General features: G+C 47.4%; 1 protein-coding gene across 1 annotated transcript in view; it reads right to left on the bottom strand.

Moving 5' to 3' along the window:
- atp10a (ATPase phospholipid transporting 10A) overlaps positions 1 to 21,935 on the bottom strand; it is a 308,521-nt gene that overhangs the window by 11,870 nt on the left and 274,716 nt on the right. The window contains exons 19-24 of the mRNA XM_038817916.1: positions 20,414 to 20,539; positions 14,862 to 15,062; positions 11,010 to 11,090; positions 10,812 to 10,916; positions 8,429 to 8,616; positions 2,627 to 3,222 (exon numbers count right to left, since the gene is read on the bottom strand). Coding sequence (XP_038673844.1) covers positions 2,627 to 3,222; positions 8,429 to 8,616; positions 10,812 to 10,916; positions 11,010 to 11,090; positions 14,862 to 15,062; positions 20,414 to 20,539 — 1,297 coding nt within the window. The remainder of the gene's footprint in view (positions 1 to 2,626; positions 3,223 to 8,428; positions 8,617 to 10,811; positions 10,917 to 11,009; positions 11,091 to 14,861; positions 15,063 to 20,413; positions 20,540 to 21,935) is intronic.

The raw sequence follows: 21,935 nt of genomic DNA, 5'->3' as shown, positions 1-21,935 counted from the left end.
GCCGTGCCAGCCGGCACCGAAGGGGCTTGGCTCCACGCCAACCAGCGCCAAAGGGCCTCCGCCGGCCGGCACGGGTTGGCACATGCGCAGGAGCGCCAGCGTGTGCTGGCGTCATCCCAGTGCATGCGCAGGGGGGCTCATCTCTGCGTCGGCCATCACGGACTGTTTCAGCGGCCGACGCGGAGGAATAGAGTGCCCCCATGGCACAGGCCCGCCCGCGGATCAGTGGGCCCCGATCGTGGGCCAGGCAACCGTGGGGGCATCTCCCGGGGCCAGATAACCCCCCCCCCGAGGACCCCGGTGGCCGCCCGTGGAGCCAGGTCCCGCCGGTAAGTACCTGTTGTAATTTACGCCGGCGGGACCGGCCAGGCCGAAAACGGACGGCCTCTCGGCCCATCGCGGGCCGGAGAATCACCGGGGGGGGGGGGGTGCTGCCAATGGCTCCTGACTGGCGCGATTCCCGCCCCCACCAAATGCCCGGCGAGGCGCCGGAGAATTCGGCAGCCGGCGGGGGCGGGATTCATGCTGCCCCCCGGCAATTCTCTGACCCGGCGGGGGGGGGGGGGGGGGGGGGGGGGGGGGGTCAGAGAATCCCGTCCCATATCTTTGTTGCCTCATTGTGATTCCCACAATCAATCAAGTAGCAATTTGCTGCTTTCTATCAAGTCCACTGCCATCAGTTTTCAAAGGGATCGCTTTGCATCATGGATTCAGCTGCTCTTTTGGGGGGGGGGTTAGCGTTCGTGTGAGGAGGATTAAATGTTACAACGTTGTCTAGTCGTCGGTGTGGCACATGGGGGGGGGGTGGTAATCAATGTCTTCCAGCTGATTACGAAAAAAACTCAATTCCCAAGTCTCAACCCGTTTCTGACAATGCTCTCTTCCGTTTAAAACAAGCCACTCTGCTATCCTGGGAATTACTGCTGATAGTTTGGGAATTGTTCCATCTGGATTCCCGCTACCTCTCTGTCTGTTCTCCCTGCGCACACCGCTCCCCAACCAGAGTTCAGGGCAGTTGAAAATAATATCCTTCAAAGTTTATCTTTTTAAAATAAATCTAACTGAAAAATTCAACACTGGTTGCCTCTAAGGGGAAAGCTTGATTAATGCCTGAAGGAGATAGGTTTTGTTGATAGGGTTAGATAACGAGGGCCTGTGACACCAGTGGGAACCAGATGGGCAGAGTGGTATATTTTTGGCTGTACATTCTAATTAGTTGCTTTACCTTGAACGTGAGTGTCAAGGCCAAGTGTGGTCTTGAGGCGATGCTGGATTAGTAGCTGTTAGATTACGAGAGCTGAGTTTGTAGATTTAGCAGAGTCCTCAGTTTAAAGAGTGTATCTTCAGAGCTTAATTTTCCATTCTAAATTTCCATGTCCTCATCTGTAAAGGAAAGGCCTATGTGGCTGGTGTGAATAGAGGGGAACTTTTTCCCCCACTGGTGGGGGAGTCGAGGGCAAGGTGCATAACCTAAAGGTCAGAGTCAGGCCATTCAGCGCAGAAGTTAGCATAGACTTGCAAAAAGGTGGAACTATTTCCCACACAATGCGGCTGATGGCTCAGTTAACCATCAGAGGCTTTTGTTAGCCAAGGTGGGCTAAATGGAAAATACGGGCAGTAAAGGAATCAGGGCAGGTGGATGAAGCTAGAATACAGATCAGCCCATGGCTTTGCAGAACAGGGTTGAGGGGGCAAACTGCCTTCTCTGGATCTTCTGTAAACTTATTATGCTGTAGTGACAGCTTCTCACAAGAGATGGATAGCACTGCCGCACCTTCTGGTGGTGGTGGGGGGGGGTGGGGGGGGGGGAAGAGGTGGTGAGAGGTGTGACAACTTTGCTAAGGGCTGTTTCCATTATGGATTTGGACATACAACAGTTGATACACACACACACACACCACACATGATTTGGGGTTTTGTGGTTCTGTGTATGTATTACAATGTATAACATATAAATGGGTCCTTTTAGGACAGGGTGCATCTGTTCTCAATAGGTTTCTGACTTCATCATGTCGTGACGTTTTCTGCTGGGTTTCTGCTATCTCTAACATTGTGAACATCTTCTCTTTGGTCCTTGAATCATAAACAATACAACAAAGACAACAACAAAAAAAATGTTACAACGTTGTCCAGTCGGCGTGGCACATGGGGGGGGGGGGGGGGGGGGGGAAGAAAAAAGCTGTGTGGGCTTTGTTTCTCTCCCTCAGGGATTTGGAGAAAGAGGAGGATGGGATGCAACGCTTAGTTCAGACATACAGAACTTGACTTGGCAACGCAAGCTGCATTTTAGTAACAGCCCTATTTCAGATAGTTATATATTAAATTCTGCACAACCTTTTCTAAATTCCATCTGTGCAAATTATAAAATACATCATTTTGCTCCAATTTAGGATTCACGAAAAGATGATCTAATATTTAAATATAAAATTTTATAAGAAAGACTAAAATTTCAAAACTGTGCAAAATTCAGGAGAAAGGCTCGTTAGATGGCCAGTTCTCGGTCAAAATGGAGTCATTTCCAGAGAACTCTCCTCCAATGAGATTCTGGGGACCATGCGGGTTGAGATGTGGGAAGTGCCTGGAAACACTTCCTCAGAATGTTTTAAACCCTCCGACTCTGTATTACCTGGCACAGATTGTTCACCTTCCACTGCCTGTGTCTTTAAACCACAATGTGGCGCGGAATGGAAAAGACACATTGTGTCATCAGTAGATGGTGTCAGTGTCGTCCAGTTTAGGAAATGCATATTTGATGGTTCCACCCCAGAATGAGTGTTCAATCGAACTCCATCCTCTGTGATAGGCAACTCTGTCACTAACTCAGACCTCTGAAACCTGTGCAAGTGCGACTGAGCATCTCGGATGGAAACAGATGATGAGTTACCATTTGGAAGAGAGTATTTTGCACCTTCTGCCAACTCCAATGTTGACGAATTGGTGCCTCGTAACTCGGCTGCTTGTTGTTTATTTAATGGTCCTGTAGAGATTTGGTTTGCATCCAAGTGGACACTTTGGCTAGTGCTGGATGAGGATTCATCAACCCCAATCCCAGAGTCCTTCGAAAGCGGCATCACCAAGCCAGGTTTTGGTATGGCTGACCAATTGCTTTGGGCGTTCCATCGATTAACACGACTACAAGCCTCAGGATGGAGTCTGTCCAGCTGGCGACCTTGCTGGATCGGAGTGGGGAACAAGGTGCCTTGAAAGATCCGGTACAGGTACCTAGAGAAAATTGTTTTCAAATAAAGAGAAAAAAAATTGAGATTTTGGGACATTCTAAGTGAATAACTGAAATTCTTCCATTACCCACAGATGATTCATTCGTCTATCATGAAAATGCTTTGTACTGACTACCATACAACAAAATGAAGTGGACTACAATTCACACTTGCCTGGCTGATATCAAAATGCTCATGTACTTATTACCAATTACTGGAAAAATAGCAGGACCTTCCATCTTCAGTTTGTCTTTGTCTCTCACTAATCATCAGGCACCATTGTATAAGCCTTCGCATTTCAATGATCTTTAATCCTGGTCCATAATTTTTAGCAAAAGATGCAACTTTTGAAAGAGGGACAAATAAAAGGGCAAAGTTATTTGCCTTCAGTCAACTTCCAAACCTCATGGTGTCAGGGGGAGGGTTTCAGATTCCTGGGGCATTGGGACCGGTTCTGGGGGAGGTGGGACCTGTACAAACTGGACGGGTTAAACCTGGGCAGGACTGGGACTGATGTGCTAGGGGGGGCTATTTGCTAGTGAGGCTGGGGAGGGTTTAAACTAATATGCCAGGGGGTGGGAACCTATGCAAGGAGTCAGAGAAGGAGGGAGCAAGGACAAAAACAAAAGGTAGAAAAGAGAACAAGAAAATTGATAGGCGGAGAAACCAAGGGCAAAATTCAAACAGGGCAAGAGAGAAAAATATTGGGAGCAAGACAACCAATGTGAAAAGGACAAACTCAAAGGCTCTGTGCCTTAATGCACGAAGCATTTGCAATAAAGTAGATGAACTAATCACGCAGATAGATATAAACGGGTACAATATAATTGGGATTACGAAGACATGGCTGCAGGGTGACCAAGCATGGGAACTGAATGTCTCAGGGTATTCAGTATTTAGGAAGGATAGGCATAAAAGAAAAGATGGTGGCGTGACACTGCTGGTTAAAGAAGAAATTAACACAATAGTGAGAAAGGATATTAGCTCTGACAATGTGGAGTATGTATGGGTAGAGTTAGTGGGTGTCATATATAGACCCCCAAACTGCAGTAGTGATGTTGGGAATCATGATGTGGAGATGCTGGCGTTGGACTGGGGTGAGCACAGTAAGCAGTCTTACAACACCAGGTTAAAGGAAACAGGTTTGTTTCAAATCGCTAGCTTTCGGTGCACTGCTCCTTCCTCAGATGAATGAAGAGGTAGGTTCCAGAAACATATATAGAGAAAAAGTCAAAGGTGCAAGACTATACTTTGAATGCGACAGTTGGTCCTGACTGTTGGCCATGGGTACGACCTCAAATGGGACCTTGGATTTATGTCGCATGACATTCACCCCCCACCACTTGGCCTGGGCTTGCAAAATCCTACCAACTGTCCTGGTTTGAGACAATTCACACCTCTTTAACCTGGGATTACCCCTCTCTCTGGATCTGTAAAGACTTAATTACCTGCAAATGCTAGCATTCAAAGTATCATCTGGCATCTTTGACTTTGTCTATATATATATGTTTCTGGAACCTACCTCCTCATTCACCTGAGGAAGGAGCAGTGCACCGAAAGCTAGTGATTTGAAACAAACCTGTTGGACTTTAACCTGGTGTTGTAAGACTTCTTACCAAATTGGGAATGGCATTAAACACAAAATTAGAGATGCATGTAATAAGGGAATATTAGTGATCATGGGTGATTTTAATCTGCACATAGATTGGGCAAATCAAATTAGCCACAATGCTGCAGAAGAATTATTCCTGGAGTGTATACGGGATGGGTTTCTTGACCAATATGTGGAGGAACCAACGAGAGAGCCAGCCATCTTAGACTGGGTACTGCGTAATGAGAAGGGAATCATTGCCAATCTGGCTGTGCGAGACCCCTTGCGGATGAGTGACCATAACATGATAGAATTTTTTATCAAGATGGAGAGTGAAGTAGTTGATTCGGAAACTAGGGTCCTGAATCTTAATAAAGGAAACAATGAAGATATGAGGCATGAGTTGGCCCTGATAGATTGGCGAGAGTTACTTAAAGGGATGACAGTGGATAGGCAATGGCAAACATTCAAGGAACTTATGGGGGAACTGCAGCAACTGTTCATTCCTGTCTGGCACAAAAGCAAAATGGGTAACAGGGCCAATCCATGGCCTATAAAGGAAAAATAGAAATAGTATCCGATCCAAGGAAGAAGCATACAGATTGGCCAAGAAAAATAATAGGTCTAAGGATTGGGAGCAGTTTAGAATTCAGCAAAGAAGGACCAAGGGATTGATTAAGAAGGGGAAAATATAGTACTAAGGTAAGCTTGCAGGGAACATAAAGACTGACACTAAGAGTTTCTATAGCTATGTGAAGAGAAAGAGATTGGTAAAGACAAATGTAGGCCCCCGACAGACAGAAACGGGAATGCATAATAAGGGACAAAGAAATGGCTAAGCAATTGAATACATACTTTGGTTCTGTCTTCACAAAAGAAGACACAAATCAGGTACCAGAAATGTTCGAGAATGAAAGGTTTAGTGAAAGGGAAGAACTGAGGGAGGTCAATATTCGTAGAAAAATGGTGCTGGGAAAGTTGATGGGTTTGAAGGTGGATAAATTCCCAGGGCCTGATAATCTGCATCCCAGAGTGCTTAAAGAGTGGCTCTGGAAGTAGTGGATGCATTGGTGGTCATCTTCCGGGACATTTCCGGCAGACTGGAGGGTAGCTAATGTCACTTTAATATTCAAAATGGGAATTAGAGAGAAAACAGAGAATTATAGACCATTAAGCCTAATATCGGTAGTGGTGAAAATTCTTGAATCCATTTATCAAGGACTTTATAGTGGAACATTTAGAAAGCAGTGGCAAGATCAGTCAGAGCCAGCATGGATTTACGAAGGGGAAATCTGTTGGAATTCTTTGAAGATGTAACCAGTACAGTTGACAAAGGGGTGCCATCCATTGTGGTATATTTCGACTTTCAGAAGGCGTTTGATAAAGTCCCACATAAGAGATTATTGTGCAAAATTAAAGCACATGGGATTGGGGGAAGTGTATTGAGGTGCATAGAAAACTGGTTGGCAGAGAGGAAACAAAGAGTAGGAATTAATGGGTCCTTTTCAAATTGACAGGCAGTAGCTAGTGGGTTGCCACAGGGATCGGTGCTGGGACCCCAGCTATTCACAATATATATTAATGATTTGGATGAGGAAACAAAATATAACATCTCAAAGTTTGCAGATGATACCAAGTTGGGTGGAAGGGTGAGCTGTGCAGAGGATGCAGAGATCCTACAGCATGATCTGGGCAGGTTGGGAGAGTGGGCAAATCAATGGCAGATGCAATATAATTTGGATACATGTGAGGTTATTTACTTTGGAAGCAAAAATAGGAAGTTAGATTACTGCCTGAATGTTGTAAATTGGGATAGGGGAGTGTGCAGCGGGACCTGGGTGTCCTTGTGCACCAATCGCTGAAGGTAAGCATTCAGGTGCAGCAGGCTGTAAAGAAGGATTATGGTATGTTGGCCTTCATTGCGAGAGGTTTCGAGTACAGAAGCAGTGATGTGTTGTTGCAATCATACAAGGCCTTGATGAGGCCGCACCTAGAATATTGCGTGCAGTTTTGATCTCCTTTTCTGAGGAAGGGTATTCTTGCTCTCGAGGGAGTGCAGAGAAGGTTTACCAGACTGATTCCAGGGATGGTGGGACTGTCATATGAGGAGAGATTGACTATGTTAGGATTGCTCTCGCTGGAGTTCAAACGAATGAGAGGAGAATCTCATAGAGACTTATAAAATTCTAACAGGACTAGACAGGGTAGATGCAGGGAGGATGTTCCCAATGGTGGGTGTGTCCACAGTCTGAGGATTCAGGGTAAACCATTTCAGACAGAGATGCGGAAACATTTCTTTACCCAAAGAGTGGTTAGCCTGTGGAATTTATTATCACAGGAAGTAGTTGATGCTAAAACATTGAATACATTCAAGAGGCGGCTAGATATGGCACTTGGGGCGATTGGGATCAAAGGTCATGGGGAGAAAGCAGGATTAGGCTATTGAGTTGGATGATCAGCTATTATCGTGGTGAATGGCGGAGAAGGCTCGACGGGCCAAAAGGCCTCCTCCTGATCCTATCTTCTAGGTATCTATGAGGATAGGCGTGTGAGATGATGGGGTCTCTTCATCTGAAGGGAAATGGGAGAGGGAGGTTGGGGAAAAACATGGAAAAACTTGTATATAAACTGGGAGGCTCGGTATCAAAAGGGGAAGAAGGAAGAGCTATGAGCAGTGGACAGCAGCTTTAGTCGCTAACTTACTTATAAGTTAATAGAGCTCCTTACACAACCTGGTGTAAAGCTTCATCTGGAAGGAATTGAGCATCCTATTATTGCCACTTGCTGGAATCATCACTCTATGCAAATGGGACAAGGAAGATCTTAACAAAGCAGGCACTGCAAATGCAATTTCCAAACTTCAACTATATTTTGCTCAGGAATGGGCATGGCAGGTTCACTAGTGTTTATTTAGCCGTAGCCACTCGGTTTCTCGGCAGGTACCATAGTTTGTCAGAAGCTTGGAGTTGACAGAGTCGGAGGCCACAACCAATGCTGCTCAGTAAATGTTGTTAGGAGCTCTGCAAGAGTGACCTACTGTTATTTCGGTGGAAAATGTACTATTTATAGAACTGCGGATACATCTATTGTTCCACCTGATTGCACAAACGTACCGCGCTGCACTGGAAGGTCGCACACTCCGCAGCTATTTATTTTTGCACTGGAAACATTAGATCAATGACTTCCAACACTGATTTTATTAGAATTCCTCCTAGGTGCCTTCCTCCTCAATTGAGTGTCCTTTCCTTCTTGAGGCACGAAGCCTTCGGCTCTGATGGCCACCCCTACAGCCCGCCTCTGTTGGGCTGGCCGCCTCCCCACCGGCAAAATTCATGGACAGCCTGACTTGTCCCTAATTGAAGCCCCCAATTTAGATTGGCGGTCTGCCTCAGTGGAGCGGGCAGCCAACATGCAGCCTGGCCCGCTCCAGTGGTAGGTCCCCAAAGGAGTCAACGCAGCTGCCCATGCCGCTTGCTGATCCTCTTTTCCCAGCTGTTCCACCCCAACCTCGCACCCACACGGACAGGAACAAAGCATGCTCAGTAGGATTTTGTTAGGACCGCTCCCTCACCATGCAATTTTAATCGGATACCCTCACCACAATGCACATTTCAGTTACCTTGGTAGCAAGGCTGCCACTGGTGTAAGAATACATATCAGATAGAACTTTGGATCAACCATCAAGCTCTGTATAGTCCAGTAAGGATTGGATGGAGGGTAGCAGGTAGGGCAGGCTGCATTGTAACTTAGGGCAACAGTGAAGAAGAGGAGGATGCTGAAAGTAATGGAGGCAAGATGCATCCAAGTCTGAAAACATAAAAGAAAACAAGTTGGAATAAAACTTGCATCGCCAAATTATTTCAGTCACAAGCAGCTGATTCAGATTCAGTCAGTTCATGCAAAGCAGAACATTTTGAAATTTGATAGCACACAGAACGGTGACTCTAAGTACATTAGTTCTATTTTGTTATTGTAATAATAATACTCGCTTATTGTCACAAGTAGGTTCAATGAAATTACTGTGAAAAGGCCCTAGTCGCCACATTCCGACGCCTGTTCGGGAGGCTGGTACGGGAATTGAACCCCCGCTGCTGCTGTGTTCTGCATTACAAGCCAGCTGTTTAGCCCAATGTGCTAAACCTATAAAAGTCATCTTATTTATTGTATAATATGCAAGTCCAAAGGCCCCATTTTCAAACTCACCCTGACTTAAGGTTACATGGGACAGGGAGCTTGTATAGTTTTCATGGGTCTCAAAGCTTAGTTCCAGCTTTCCCGCTCTCTGGACCCAATTTAGCTCCGCGAATCGGTTTTCAGGGAGGTAGAATCTTGTCCCATGCTTCAATCCGATCACTTATCAGAAATGTACCCATTATGATAACTGCTCCCAAATCTCGCACAGAAATGATCCTTTGCATCTGCGTAGCAGCTGCAATGTCGAAGTTTTCCTCATGCCCTTCATCGGGACGAGGGTCAAATGAACACCAAGACAAAGAAGATGATGAACTAAGAGTTTGGTCAACGAGGTGGGTTTTCAAGGAGGTTCTTAAATGAAGAGTGCAAAGGGCAGAAGGGTTCAAAGTGGGAATTCTAGACACGTGGATTCCATGCCTGAAGCTATGCCTCACTAAACAGCTGCATATAGATGAGAATTGGGGGGGGGGGGGCTTTCTAGAGGTACTGGAGGTATTTCTGGAGTCTGAAGTTCCTGTTCAAACTAGCAGAGTGTTCTCTCCTGTAACTTCAGACTTCCTCATTCTCTCTGCTGCTTGACTTAATGATTTGTGTCCATTAATCACCCCGGATCAAAAATGACAACGGCAAAATGGGAACGGCCACTAAGTGCCATTACATACATGGGAATGGCCAGAAGAGCCATGGCAAAGATTTCATATAAATTATGCCAGACCATTTGAAGGGCGAAGGTTTTTCATTGCAGTAGCTCTGCACTCAAAATAGGCTGAAGTGGCCTTTACGAAACTACGTCCTCGGAGAGACACAAATGGGCTGGCGGAAAGTTTTGTTCAGACAATGAAGCACTCATTGAAGGTAACTGGGGAGTAAGGATCGTTGTCAAAACGACTGAGCCAATTCCTGATGACATACAGGACTAAAACACATTCCACAGCCCAAAGGTCTCCTGCATTACTCATGGTAAACCATCAGTTACGCACAGCGTTGCTGAAGCCATCTCAGACAAGAACAATTGTTGAGAGGAAACAGAAAAGTCAGGTTTCGCGACGTGTTTTTCGGAAAGGTCAGGAAGTATTGGTAAGGAGCTATGCCACCAGTGAGAAGTGGATACCTGCCATGATATTAGCACATGCAGGACGGGTCTCCTACACCGTTCAAACTCGAGACGTTGTAGTGTGGGTAAGATACATTTAGCCACACTAAATTGCCCCCTAGTGTCTAGGGATGTGCAGGTTAGATTATGGGGATAAGTTGTAGTGGGCAAGGGTAGAGTGCTCATTCGAAGGGCCGGTGCAGACTCGATGGGCCGAATTGCCTCCCTCTGCACTGTAGGGATTCTATAATTTTTTTCCCGATTGTGGAAGAATGTGATTGATGTGACCTACAATATAGCACAATTATTTGGCATGTTTTGCTGATAAAACCCATCCTGTATCTCTTGTGAAACAAAGGCTGGAAACATTCAGCAGAACCGTGCGGAGACGGGCTGAGTGTATCCAGCAGTTTCTTTTTCAAGAATTCAGATTTTGACCATCTGCAGTCTTTTTTTGCTTACCCGAGAAAACTATTCTATTATAAACTCAGGTAAATCAGCTGGTTCCCAGCTCACAAATGGCCCTGTCACTAGCGCTGCAAAGTCAAATTTTTTTTTTCCTATGGAAATCCCCGATGCGCTGTGTTTCCCTACAGGGAGTGATCGCAAGGGCAGCGCAGAGAGAAGGGGGAAAACATTGCGCAGCTTTCGCAAGAAACATTGATCTGCAGGTCAAATCTAAAAAGGACAACGCAGCTAAGAAGCTTCTCATTACCCAGGTTTTAGTTTCGATGCACAAGTGCATTAAGATGGTGAATAGAGCCAGAGTGGTGATGGGTGTTCCCCAGGCAAAAACATCGACATCAGAATCTTGGTAAGCCTGCAATCAAGAAGCACAAAAACATTTCAAAGCCAGCCATGACTTTCGCTTGCATAGTAACAATTTTAATTCAGTCAGAAAAATAAGACATACCAAATATGGAAAGAAGAAGCAGACCAGGCTTTGGTATAGAGCATCAATCATATTCATCCAGAACATGTATGGCTTGTATTCCTAGAAGAGCGGGGTAATTAGAAGGTTAGTTTTATGCAGAATTTGCAATCGTTGTTCACACAACTGCAAACAATACACGGTAATTCGATTAGTTGTGTGGCAGCTCAGTCTGCAGAGAAATCTGTTCTTTTTAAGTTCAGTTGGTGTAATTTGTTCTGGCTTTGGAAAGCTACATTGATCACTAACTGAACAGTCACTGAAATATCTAGACTCCAACACACTTGCAGGAAATTTAGCACATATTATTTTAAATGAGTTTTCCCGTGATGGCTTACAGAGAGTAGAACCATTTCAAATTCGTTTTCCCTAAATATTTGAAGGCAATTGTCATGGGTACTCAACCAAACAGCATATGTGGTTTTGTGTTGAGTACAAAGTTTATGAGGTAGAATAGTGGAATAGGTGAAAATGATCGGGAAAATGTTTCACCGGTGCTAGACTGAAAAATTCAGAAAGGTTCTTCATAGCTTGCCTCATGTTAAGTCCTCATATCACAGCCAACAAGCTCAGGTCCCAGGGCCAAGGAAGAGAAACTAAAATACTGGATGTCCTCGGCCTTCAAATGTGCCGTGTCCCACAGCTAGGATGTGATTTGCAAAATCTGAGGACCAAACCAGCCTACCTCACTAACCGAAGATGAAGTTTAGCAGCAACGTACAGGCGTCGCTGGCAGGTCCAGCTTTTGTTGCCCATTCCCAAGTGCCCTTGAACTGAGTGGCTTGTTCGGCCATTTCAGAGAGCGGAAGTTAAGAGTTAGCCGCATGGCTGTGGGTTTGGAGCCATATGTGGGCCAGGCTGGGCAAGGGTGGCTGATATTTCATTCCCTAAAGGGGCTTTAATGAACTAAATGGGTTCCGAACGACAACTGATGATGTTTCATGATCACCATTAATGAGGCTAATTTTTAACTCCAGATTCCAGTCACAAAGACGTGCAGGTTAGGTGGATTGGCCATGCTAAAATTTAATGTCTAAAGATACATAGAACATACAGTGCAGAAGGAGGCCATTCGGCCCATCGAGTCTGCACTGACCGACTTAAGTCCTCATTTCCACCTTATCCCCGTAACCCAATAACCCCTCCTAATCTTTTTTTTTTGGACACTAAGGGCAATTTAGCATGGCCAACCCACCTAACCTGCATGTCTCTGGAGTGTGGGAGGAAACCGGAGCAGCCAGAGGAAACCCTCGCAGACACGGGGAGAACATGCAGACTCCGCACAGACAGTGACCCAGCGGGGAATCGAACCTGGGACTCTAGTGCTGTGAAGCCACAGTGCTAGCTACTTGTGCTACCGTGCTGCTCGGTAAGATGTGCAGGTTAGGTGGGGTTGCGGGATGGGGTAGGGCTGTGAGCCTAGACAGTGCGCTCTATTTCAGGGTCAGTGCAGATTGGATGGGCCGAATTGCCTTCTTCTGCACTCTAGGGATTGTATGGATTCATTAATTCAATTAAAATTTCACCAGCTGCCATGGAGGGGATTTCCATCCACATCCCTGGGCCTCTGGATTACTTGTTCAATGACATTACCACGACGCCACCATCTCCCCCAAAAGTAACAGGATGAATAAGAGTTTAATGTGAGCCTAGGAAGGTGCCCAGACCATATGAACTGGTGTACAATTTATTTTGGCGCTGACCTAGTAGACGGTGGGAGGGGATTCAGAGCATCATCAGGTCAAAAGATCTTGCAGGTTTTATTGTCTGTCCTCGAGGGCCAGTGTTGGGATGACAAGAATGTGGACAAACTCTAAATTGACAGCTAAGCACAGTAGCTCGACTGTATTCAACAAAATTATGAGAAATAAAATCACTCAAACCGTACTCCAATACAGAACATGGCATTCCTTAAAAACATAAATCACTAATTAGTCGATTGAAAACTTCATTGCACCGGGGGCTGGATTCTCCGCAGCCCCACCCCGAAAGCTCATTTGGCGTGGGGGCGGAGAATCCAATGTGGCGCCGAAATCGGGCCGGGCACCGGTCCGGCGATTCTCCGGGACCCAGAAATCAGCTCGTGTGCGGAGTACTCAGCACGGCTGGGGGGGCCGTTGCCATAGGCACGGCTGGGGGGGCCGTTGCCATAGGCCCGGCCAGCGATCCTCTGCTCCTGACCGGCCGAGTTCCCGATGGCGTGGAACTAACATGCTATGTTCGGTCGGGATTCTCGCGTGGGGGTGGGGGGGAGAAGAGAGGAAATCAGGAACGCCGGGGGGGAGGGGCTGTGTGTGTGGCCGGGGGAGAGGTCAGGCCAGTCGGATCTTTGGCCGCGCGGGCGATCGGGAGGTGGGGGGCCTACATTTCGAAGCTGCCTCGACGGTCCGAGTCCGCCATGACGATCGGTCCGGCCGCTGGAGGCCGCAGTCGTGCGCATGCGCGGACGCCAGACTGGAAATGGGGGGGCCCTTATCCGCAGCTAAAGCTGCGTGAATCACTTGGGGCCCCTGCTAGCCCCCTGCAGGTGAGTGAATCAACTGATCTTTTTTATTGGAAACTTGGGAGTGAAACGCCAGCGTTTGTAAGCCGGCACAGGGACATAGCCCCATTTTGGGAGAATCCAACCACAGGTCGTTCCAAGGCTACTAGGACGTCAACCTGAAGAAACAACGTCACCTTTTCTTTGAAAGACAGAAACAAGAGTGGGCCATTCAGCCCCACAAACCTGTGCTGCCATTCGATTAGAACAATTTCACTGGCAAATGATCCTTCAGTAGAATGCGGCTCCAAGGATCAGCAGCACACTCACACGAGCAGACAACAGATGTACACTCCTCAAGAACAATTACTACTGTGCGATCTGTAGCTGAAAGTCTGGTTGGCACTGCCTCACTCGGAGTCATTGACACCTCCTGAGGTCCTGGCTGAAAAGCAGGTAACTCATCACAAATCAGGGACTGACTGCAGTGAGCACCGTATAAAACTCGCTCCATTCCAAACATTAAATCTGAAACTACCTGAACACTCTGCTTGACAGAATCTGGAAAACTTCAATGCTGAGAAGCATCTATCATTTGAAACTATATCCGGACTGCAGAAGAATTGCCTGTGATTGGTCTGCCGATATTATACTGACACAAATATTGTGGTCAAGGGTGTGCTGATGAGTAGGTTCTTTGAGGGGGTGGAGCATAGGTGTGGGCAGTGTGCAGGGAGGGCCCCCGAATCACATCCATATGTTCTGGGGATGCCCAAGGTTGAAGGGGTTCTGGGAGGGGCTCCGCCCGAGGTGTTGGGGATGGAGGTAGTCCAGAGTTGGCGTTATTCAGGGTGTTGGAAGGTCAGTTGTCCAGTGACTGAGAGAGGCTGATGGTTTGGCCTTTGCCTCCGATAGCCCGGAGACGGATTTTGCTCGGGTGGCAGGACTCGGAGCCGCCCAAAGCGGGGGGAGGGGGTGGGTGAACGACCCGGTGGAATTCCTGCGGCTGGAGAAGGTCAAGTTCGTCTTGAGGGGGTCAGTGGATGGGCTCACCCGGAAGTGGAAGCCATTAGTTGATTTTTTAAAGGAGGGTTGGGAGGTCAGCGCGGAGGGGGGGGTGGGGGGGGGGAAGAGAGAATGGAGGTACGGGGGTTAAAATGGGGAAGGCGGGATGTTAGAAAGGGGTGGTATTAGAGACGCAGGGAGGGAGTGGTTGTTTTGTTATGTTGTTCGGTTGTTCTGCTTTTGTTTGTTCATATGAAAATGCCTTGGATAAAATATCTTTTAAAAAAAGGGTGTGCCGCATTCCTCCACGTAAATATTGAGCAGTTTGCTCCTCAAAGGCCCATTACCTCAGATTGTTGTCCACCTTTGTAAAGTTGAGGTAAGGCCACCAACGTTTCTGCTGAAACATCTTTATCAAATATTCCAGTGATGAGTTGAGGGATCGATGAAAACAGGAGGTTAAAGAAGATAAGATACCACTGGTCTATCATCGCTGATCCTGAGAATCCACAGAAGAATTGATACCAGAAAAGAAGGGCAACAAACATCTGAAAATAAGAAAAAAAACAAAGCTTGTGATTTGTGCTTGCTGCATTTAATAGTAAAATGCTAACACAGTGTAAGCGAATCAGGAAAGTTCTGACCGTTGGGATACTAAGTCATTTTTGGTTTGGCAAACGAATATACTTTCATTGGCAGAAATGATTCCTGGGGTGAAGGGGTTGCATTATGAGGTTTTGTTGAGCCTGTACTCATTGGGGTTTAGAAGAATGAGAGGTGAACTGTTTGAAACAAAAACATTTCTGAGGGGGCTTGACAGGGTAGATGCTGAGAGGATGTTTCCTCTCAAGAGGAATCTAGAACTAGGGGCTCTCTTCCGCAAACAGCAATTCAATCAAAGTTTTAAAATAAGCGGTCTCTCATTTAAGATGGAGATGAGGAGGATTTTCTTTTCTCTGAGGGTTGTTAGTCTTTGGAATTCTCTTCCCCAGGGAGCAGTAAGGTTGGGCTATTGAGTATATTCCAAAAGGAGTTTGATACAAGGGTTGGGGGTGTGTGGTGGTGACAGGAATGTGCAGCGGGATTCTCCCTCCCGGGGACTAAGACCCCACGCTGGCGGGAAAACCGGCGCCAACGGCTCTGGCGTCAACGGGCCCCCAAGGTGAGGAATTCTCAACTGTCTCGGGGGCTGGGTGGACTCCGGAGGGGTTGGCGCCACTCCTGCTGGCGGCGAAACAAATGCGCGAGCTTGTGCATTGCCGGAACGGCCGTCGTGATCTTGCGCATGCGCGGAACGGTCGGCGTGATCCCGCGCATGGGCAGACCGGGCGCCGTATTTAGCCGCAAGCGCAGGGGGTTCTCTTCTCCGCGCCGGCCATGGCGGAGCCCTACAGGGGCTGGCACGGAAGGAGGAAGTGTCCTATGGAACAGACCCGCCCGCAGATCGGTGGGCCTCAATCGTGGCAGGCCACCGTGGGGGCCCCTCCCCGTGCCACCCCCCAGAGGACTGCCCCCGCCGACCTACCCGCCAAGTCCTGCCGTGTGGGACCATGCGTAACCCAGGCCAGCGGAACTGGCCAAAAATGGACGGCTGCTCGGTCCTTCGGGGCCCAGAGCATCGCCGGGGAGGTCGCTGCCAACGGCCTCCGACCGGCGTGGCGTGAATTCCACCCCCGCCCAAAAAACAGGGCAGGAGAATACGGCAGCCGGCGTCGGGGCAGGATTCGCGCCGCCCCCCGGGCTGGTTTAGCTCACCGGGCTGGTTTAGCTCACCAGGCTAAATCGCTGGCTTTTAAAGCAGACCAGCAGCACGGTTCGATTCCCGTACCAGCCTCCCCAGACAGGCACCGGAATGTGGCGACTAGGGGCTTTTCACAGTAACTTCATTGAAGCCTACACGTGACAATAAGCGATTGTCATTTCATTCTCCGACCCGGCGGGGGTCAGAGAATCCCGCCTTGGAGTTCAGTCCACTTCAGCCATGATCTTAGTGAATGGTGGAGCAGGCTCAATGGGCCGAGTGGTTTACTCCTGCACCTATTTCTTATGTTCTGGGCACCCTGCCTCTTGTAGGTCTAAGAAGGAATGCAGTGTCGATTTATCAGAATGATAGACTCCAAGGGTCAAGTCACAAGAAGCAGTTACAGAAACAAGCTTTGCATTACCTGCAATTTGGAAAATTACAGATGACTTAATTGAGGTTTTCAAGATAGTAAAGGGGAAGAGAGGGGGTGGATTCAGTGGAACCATTCCCCCAGGTTGGGGAGTCTAAGGCTATTGGGCATAGTCTAAACGGAGTTAAATTGGAAATTAATTTAATCTGCAGAAAGGCGGGTGAAATTTGGAGCTCTCTTCCGCAAACAGCAGTTCAATCCCAGAACTGGTTCAGCATGCGAGGCCATTCAGCCCATTGTGTCTGTAAAACGTCAAAAAACATCTTGACAAATACATGGCTAGGATGGGTATAGAGGCATGCGGCACTAGGTTTTGGCCAAGGGTAGTATTATAACCGGGACAGGCCTGAAGGGTCCAGAGGCCTGTTCCTGTGCTGCATTGTTCTTTGGACATATTGCCCAATGGCCAAAAACCACCTGCCCCATTGGGTCCTCTTCTCTCAACTCTCAAGTGGGCAACGTTCTGTGTCAGGAGAAAGAAAATGTTTCAAGGACATTCCAAAGCTCTCCTTGATGAACAGCAACATTTACATTAATGGCTGCTCATTCAAAATGGCGACAGCTTGTTCATCGAGGTGTGTCATGCATTGAGTCCCAAAGTCTTGGTGTTGAGACACAGCGGCGGCAGAGAAGGAAAGAGAGGGAAGAAAATACCGCCCTGCCCATCGCACTAGCTCGTAGGACATCCTGCCCCATGTGCCCAAAGATCTGTGGACCGAGAGTCGGTCTGTTCAGGCAGGGCAGAAAATCTGTGACCTTGAGTTGAAGTCATCCTAGAATTGAAGGACAGCTGCCACTGAAGACAGATCTGCCAAGAATGCTGGAAGAGGCTTAAGGGCCTAAATGGTCTTTTCTATTCCCATGTGTATGTTGCTTGGCTATGGTGCTGCTTCCCATACATAAAACAAACAATATAATTGCACCCGAATGAATTCTTGAACAAAAGATCCTAGTTTTCCCACAATCAAAAACGTCATGCACTGGACCAGTGAGGTGGACACGGAGACGGGGCAGAATCACATACCAACATGCAAAATAACAATGGACATAGGATATTATGCCCCTTGAGCCTGCTCCACTATGTGCTACGTTCCCATCGACCCCCGATAACCTTGATTCACTTGCCAAATTAACAATATTCAGTGACCAAAAGAGAAAAATGCTGGAAAATCTCAGCAGGTCTGGCAGCATTTGTAAGGAGAGAAAATAGCAAAGGTTGCGAGTCCGGATGAACCTTTGTGTTCCAAATTTGCACAGTGGTTAGCACTGCTGCCTCACAGCGCCAGAGACCCAGGTTCGATTCAGACCTCGGGTCACTGCCTGTGTGAAGTTTTCACGTTCTTCCCGTGTGTGCGTGGGTTTCCTCCGGATGATCCAGTTTCCTCCCACAGTCCAAAGATGTGCAGGTTAGGTGGATTGGCCATGATAAATTGCCCCGAGCTGGGGTTGCCGGGATAGGGTGCGGGATTTGGCCTAGGTAGGGTACTCTTTCAGAGGGTTGGTGCAGATTTGATGGGTTGAATGGCCTTCATCTGCACTATAGGGATTCACTAAAAATTATTCCTCATTTCTTCCCTAAAAATGTGACCCTTAATTTTAAAACAGTGCTTCCTTGGACACACCCACAAGAGAAAATACCCTTTCAATGTCCACTTTGTCAAGCCGGTTCTGGATTTTATATACGTGAATCAAGTAACCCCTTACTGGTCTGTAAACTGCAGGAGTGGCACATTGGCACTGTAGTTAGCATTGCTGCCTCACAGCATCTGGAACCCGGGTTCAATTCCAGCCTTAGGTGACTGCTTGCGTGGAGTCTGCACATTCTCTCCCTGTCTGCGTGGGTTTCCTCCGGCTGCTCCAGTTTCCTCTCAACTGTCCGAAGATTAGCAGGCTAGGCAGATTGACCATGATAAATTGCCCCTTAAGTGTCCAGGGATGTGCAGGTTAGGTGGGGTTGTGGGGTTGGGGCAGGGGAGTTGGCCTGGGTCAGAGGATCGGTCCAGACCTGATGGGCTGAATGACCTCCTTCTGCACTGTAGGGATTCTATGGTTCGACAACCCAGCTCACTCCAGGTATTAATCTAGTAAACCTCCTCCAACGCATTTATGCCCTTCCTTTAATAAGGAGACCAAAGTTGCCACACAATATTCGAGATGCAGTCTCACCAATGTTAAAGAAAACACAAGCTGAAAGGCAACTCGAGGAGCACTTGCTTCACATCGAGATTGTTGATTCATGGAACATGTTGCCACGTAGCTGGTGGAAAGAAACTTGGATGAGCCACTCCAAAATGCAATGTACAGATTCCAGATTCAACAGCAAGGTTAGGAATATGGGTTTGGCACCAGGTCAGGATGAAAACGAAAACAGTCGGAGAGTGGCTTGCACATGCTGCTAAAAAGATACAGAAAACTGCAGGAGACACGGCTGGGACTTATTAGTCTCACTGTCTCAGATATTTCAGTATTTTTCATTAGTAGCTTGAAGGACAAATCATCAACTCTTTTTTTTAAATATAAATTTAGAGTACCCAAGTCATTTTTTCCCAATTCAGAGGCAATTTAACATGGCCAATCCACCGACCCTGAACTTCTTTGGGTTGTAGGGGCGAAACCCACGCACACACGGGGAGAATGTGCAAACTCCACACGGACAGTGACCCAGAGCTGGGATAGAACCTGTGACCTCGGCGCCGTGAGCTGCAGTGCTACCCACTGCGCCAACATGCTGCCCTAATCATCAACTCTTTGCGGACACAGGATAGAGCGGCAATACTGGAAATCCAAGATAAAAATAGAAGATGCACAGATTAGAAATTTTACTGGTAAAAGGTTTTGGCTAAAATCAGTTCACCTTGAGCTAATGCTAGTCAATCAGCTGTGCATTTCTAATACCGTCTGGTATTTCCCTCGTGAATACAGTTATATTCTTGCTGGACAGGTCTATATGGGTTTTTATTACTGCTGCAGACGTTTTACACCCAGGTTGGCTGATGAAACATGTAAGCGAGCGAGTATCTGTAACTTCATTGCAGTGTTAATGTAAGTCTACTTGTGACACTAATAAAGATTGTTATTATTAAAGTTCAGGGTATCCCATTCAATGAAATATGTGCAAATTGGATCTATTTTTCTAACCTGCCTCACAGTCTCACCTGTCTGGTGGTATCTCGGACCTGCTGATATACCTCATCAGATGTTTGTGTTCATGCATGTGGCCAGCCGACTTATAGGAATCTGCTTAAAGCTAAAATATTGCTGATGACGTTGACACTCAGGGGGCACAATGTGGGTCCTTAAGCAACATTTTGGAGCATTTTATCGCCGTCATGCCAATGTAGCATCAGCTTATTATGGGCGGCACGGTAGCACAGTGGTTAGCACTGTTGGTTCACAGCGCCAGGGACCCGGATTTGATTCCCGCCTGGGGTCAATGTCTGTGCCGAGTCTGCACGTTCTCCCCGTGTCTGCGTGGGTTTCCTCCGGGTGCTCCGGTTTCCTCCCACAAGTCCCGAAAGACGTGCTGGTTAGGTGAGTTGGACATTCTGAATTCTCCCTCAGTGCACCCAAACAGGAGCCGGAAGGTGGCGATGAGGGGATTTTCACAGTAACTTCATTGCAGTGTTAAGGGAAGCCTACTTGTGACAATAAAGATTATTATTAGCTGGTTTCAGACTGACAGGGTGAGTATTATGCTTAAAGGAAGGCGATAGAAAACAACTTACTGCATTTTTATAGAAAAAATAGAGCACCATGTTGGCAAGCCTGGAGTAACACCAGTGACCATGAACCAGTAAGAGTCTTTGTAAGTGTCGAAACCGTGCAATGGCAAAGTCACTCGCCATCACTGCCTGGAAAGAAAAATTGAAAATAAACAATTACATGTGGGTCCCGCATACCACCAGATCTTCATTTACTAAGCCATAGTAAAATGATTAATATTGAACCAGAAACAACAGCCAAACTTTGCACATAACCCAATGACCCAAGGTGCTTCACAGATTAGTAACAAAAAACGACACTGTGTCAAGGAAGGGGCGATTAGGAAGAGTGGACTGTAATGAGTTCTCTAAAGCACCACGGAAAGATGGCGTGTTTAGTGTCAATTTGGCACTGAAGGTGGTCATTCGGCCCATCGAATCTATGCCAGCTCTCTGCGTGGAGAAATCCAGCCCCATCCTCCCTCCCCCTTGCTGCTCTATCCCCGCAGCCCTGCCACCTCATTTCCATTCAGTGCCCATCTAACTTCCCTTTGAAATCATCGAACGAGGAATTATGTAAGTAAGGAATTCCAAAATGGAGGGCTCTGGGTGCTTCAGGTGGGGAGTAGAGGAAAGCGTGAATGCCCAAGTCAAAAAGAAATAGAGAGAGGGTTGTAGTACACTATAGAAATAGGGAAGGGTGAGGCCATGACTGAATTTAAACAAAAAAGGGGCATTTTATGTGTTTAGGGTTTGGGAGCCAATGTAGTTAATTGAGGATAGGGATGATGGGTGAGCAGGACTTCTGTAGGATACGATGGGATGGCAGGAGTTTGGATGAGATGATGTTTATGGAGGAGGGGGACTGGCCATGAGGATTTTGAAGTAGTTGGGCCAAGTGGTAGCAAAAGCACTGATGATAGCTTCACCGAGAGATGGGACAGCGATAGTATTTGTGATGGATAAGCTGAAGCTCCGCTTGGGTTGAATAGAATACTTGGGCTGAAAATAATCTGGTTCAACCCGAGTCAGTGGCTGGGGAGGGGGATGGACTGGGTGACAGGAGGACCGAGTGCGAAGGGAAGGCTAAAGTTGACGGCCTCTGTCACCCCAATGTCGAATTTCATTCAACTGCAGTTCATCCATAACTGGATGGTCAGATACGCAGTCTATAGCGGCAGTGGAGGGGCTGAAGGAGGCGATGGGGAGATACAGCTACGACCAAGAAAGCACAACAGCGCCTATTCTCCCTCAGGAAACTAAGGAAATTCGGCATGTCCACGTTGACTCTTACCAATTTTTACCTACGTACCACAGAAAGCATCCTATCTGGCTGCATCACAGCCTGGTATAGCACTGCTCGGCCAAAGACCGGAAGAAAGTACAAAGAGTCGTGAATACAGCCCAGTCCATCACAGGAACCCGCCTCCCATCCATTGACTGTCTACACCTCCTGCTGCCTGGGGAAAGCGGGCAGCATAATCAAAGAACACTCCCACCCGGCTTACTCACTCTTCCAACTTCTTCCATCGGGCAGGAGATTCAA

Source organism: Scyliorhinus canicula, chromosome 14 (assembly GCF_902713615.1).
Source record: "Scyliorhinus canicula chromosome 14, sScyCan1.1, whole genome shotgun sequence".
NCBI classification, from domain to species: Eukaryota; Metazoa; Chordata; class Chondrichthyes; order Carcharhiniformes; family Scyliorhinidae; genus Scyliorhinus; species Scyliorhinus canicula.
The sequence above is the reverse complement of the archived record's forward strand: the minus strand, read 5'-3'. Positions and strand labels throughout refer to the sequence as shown.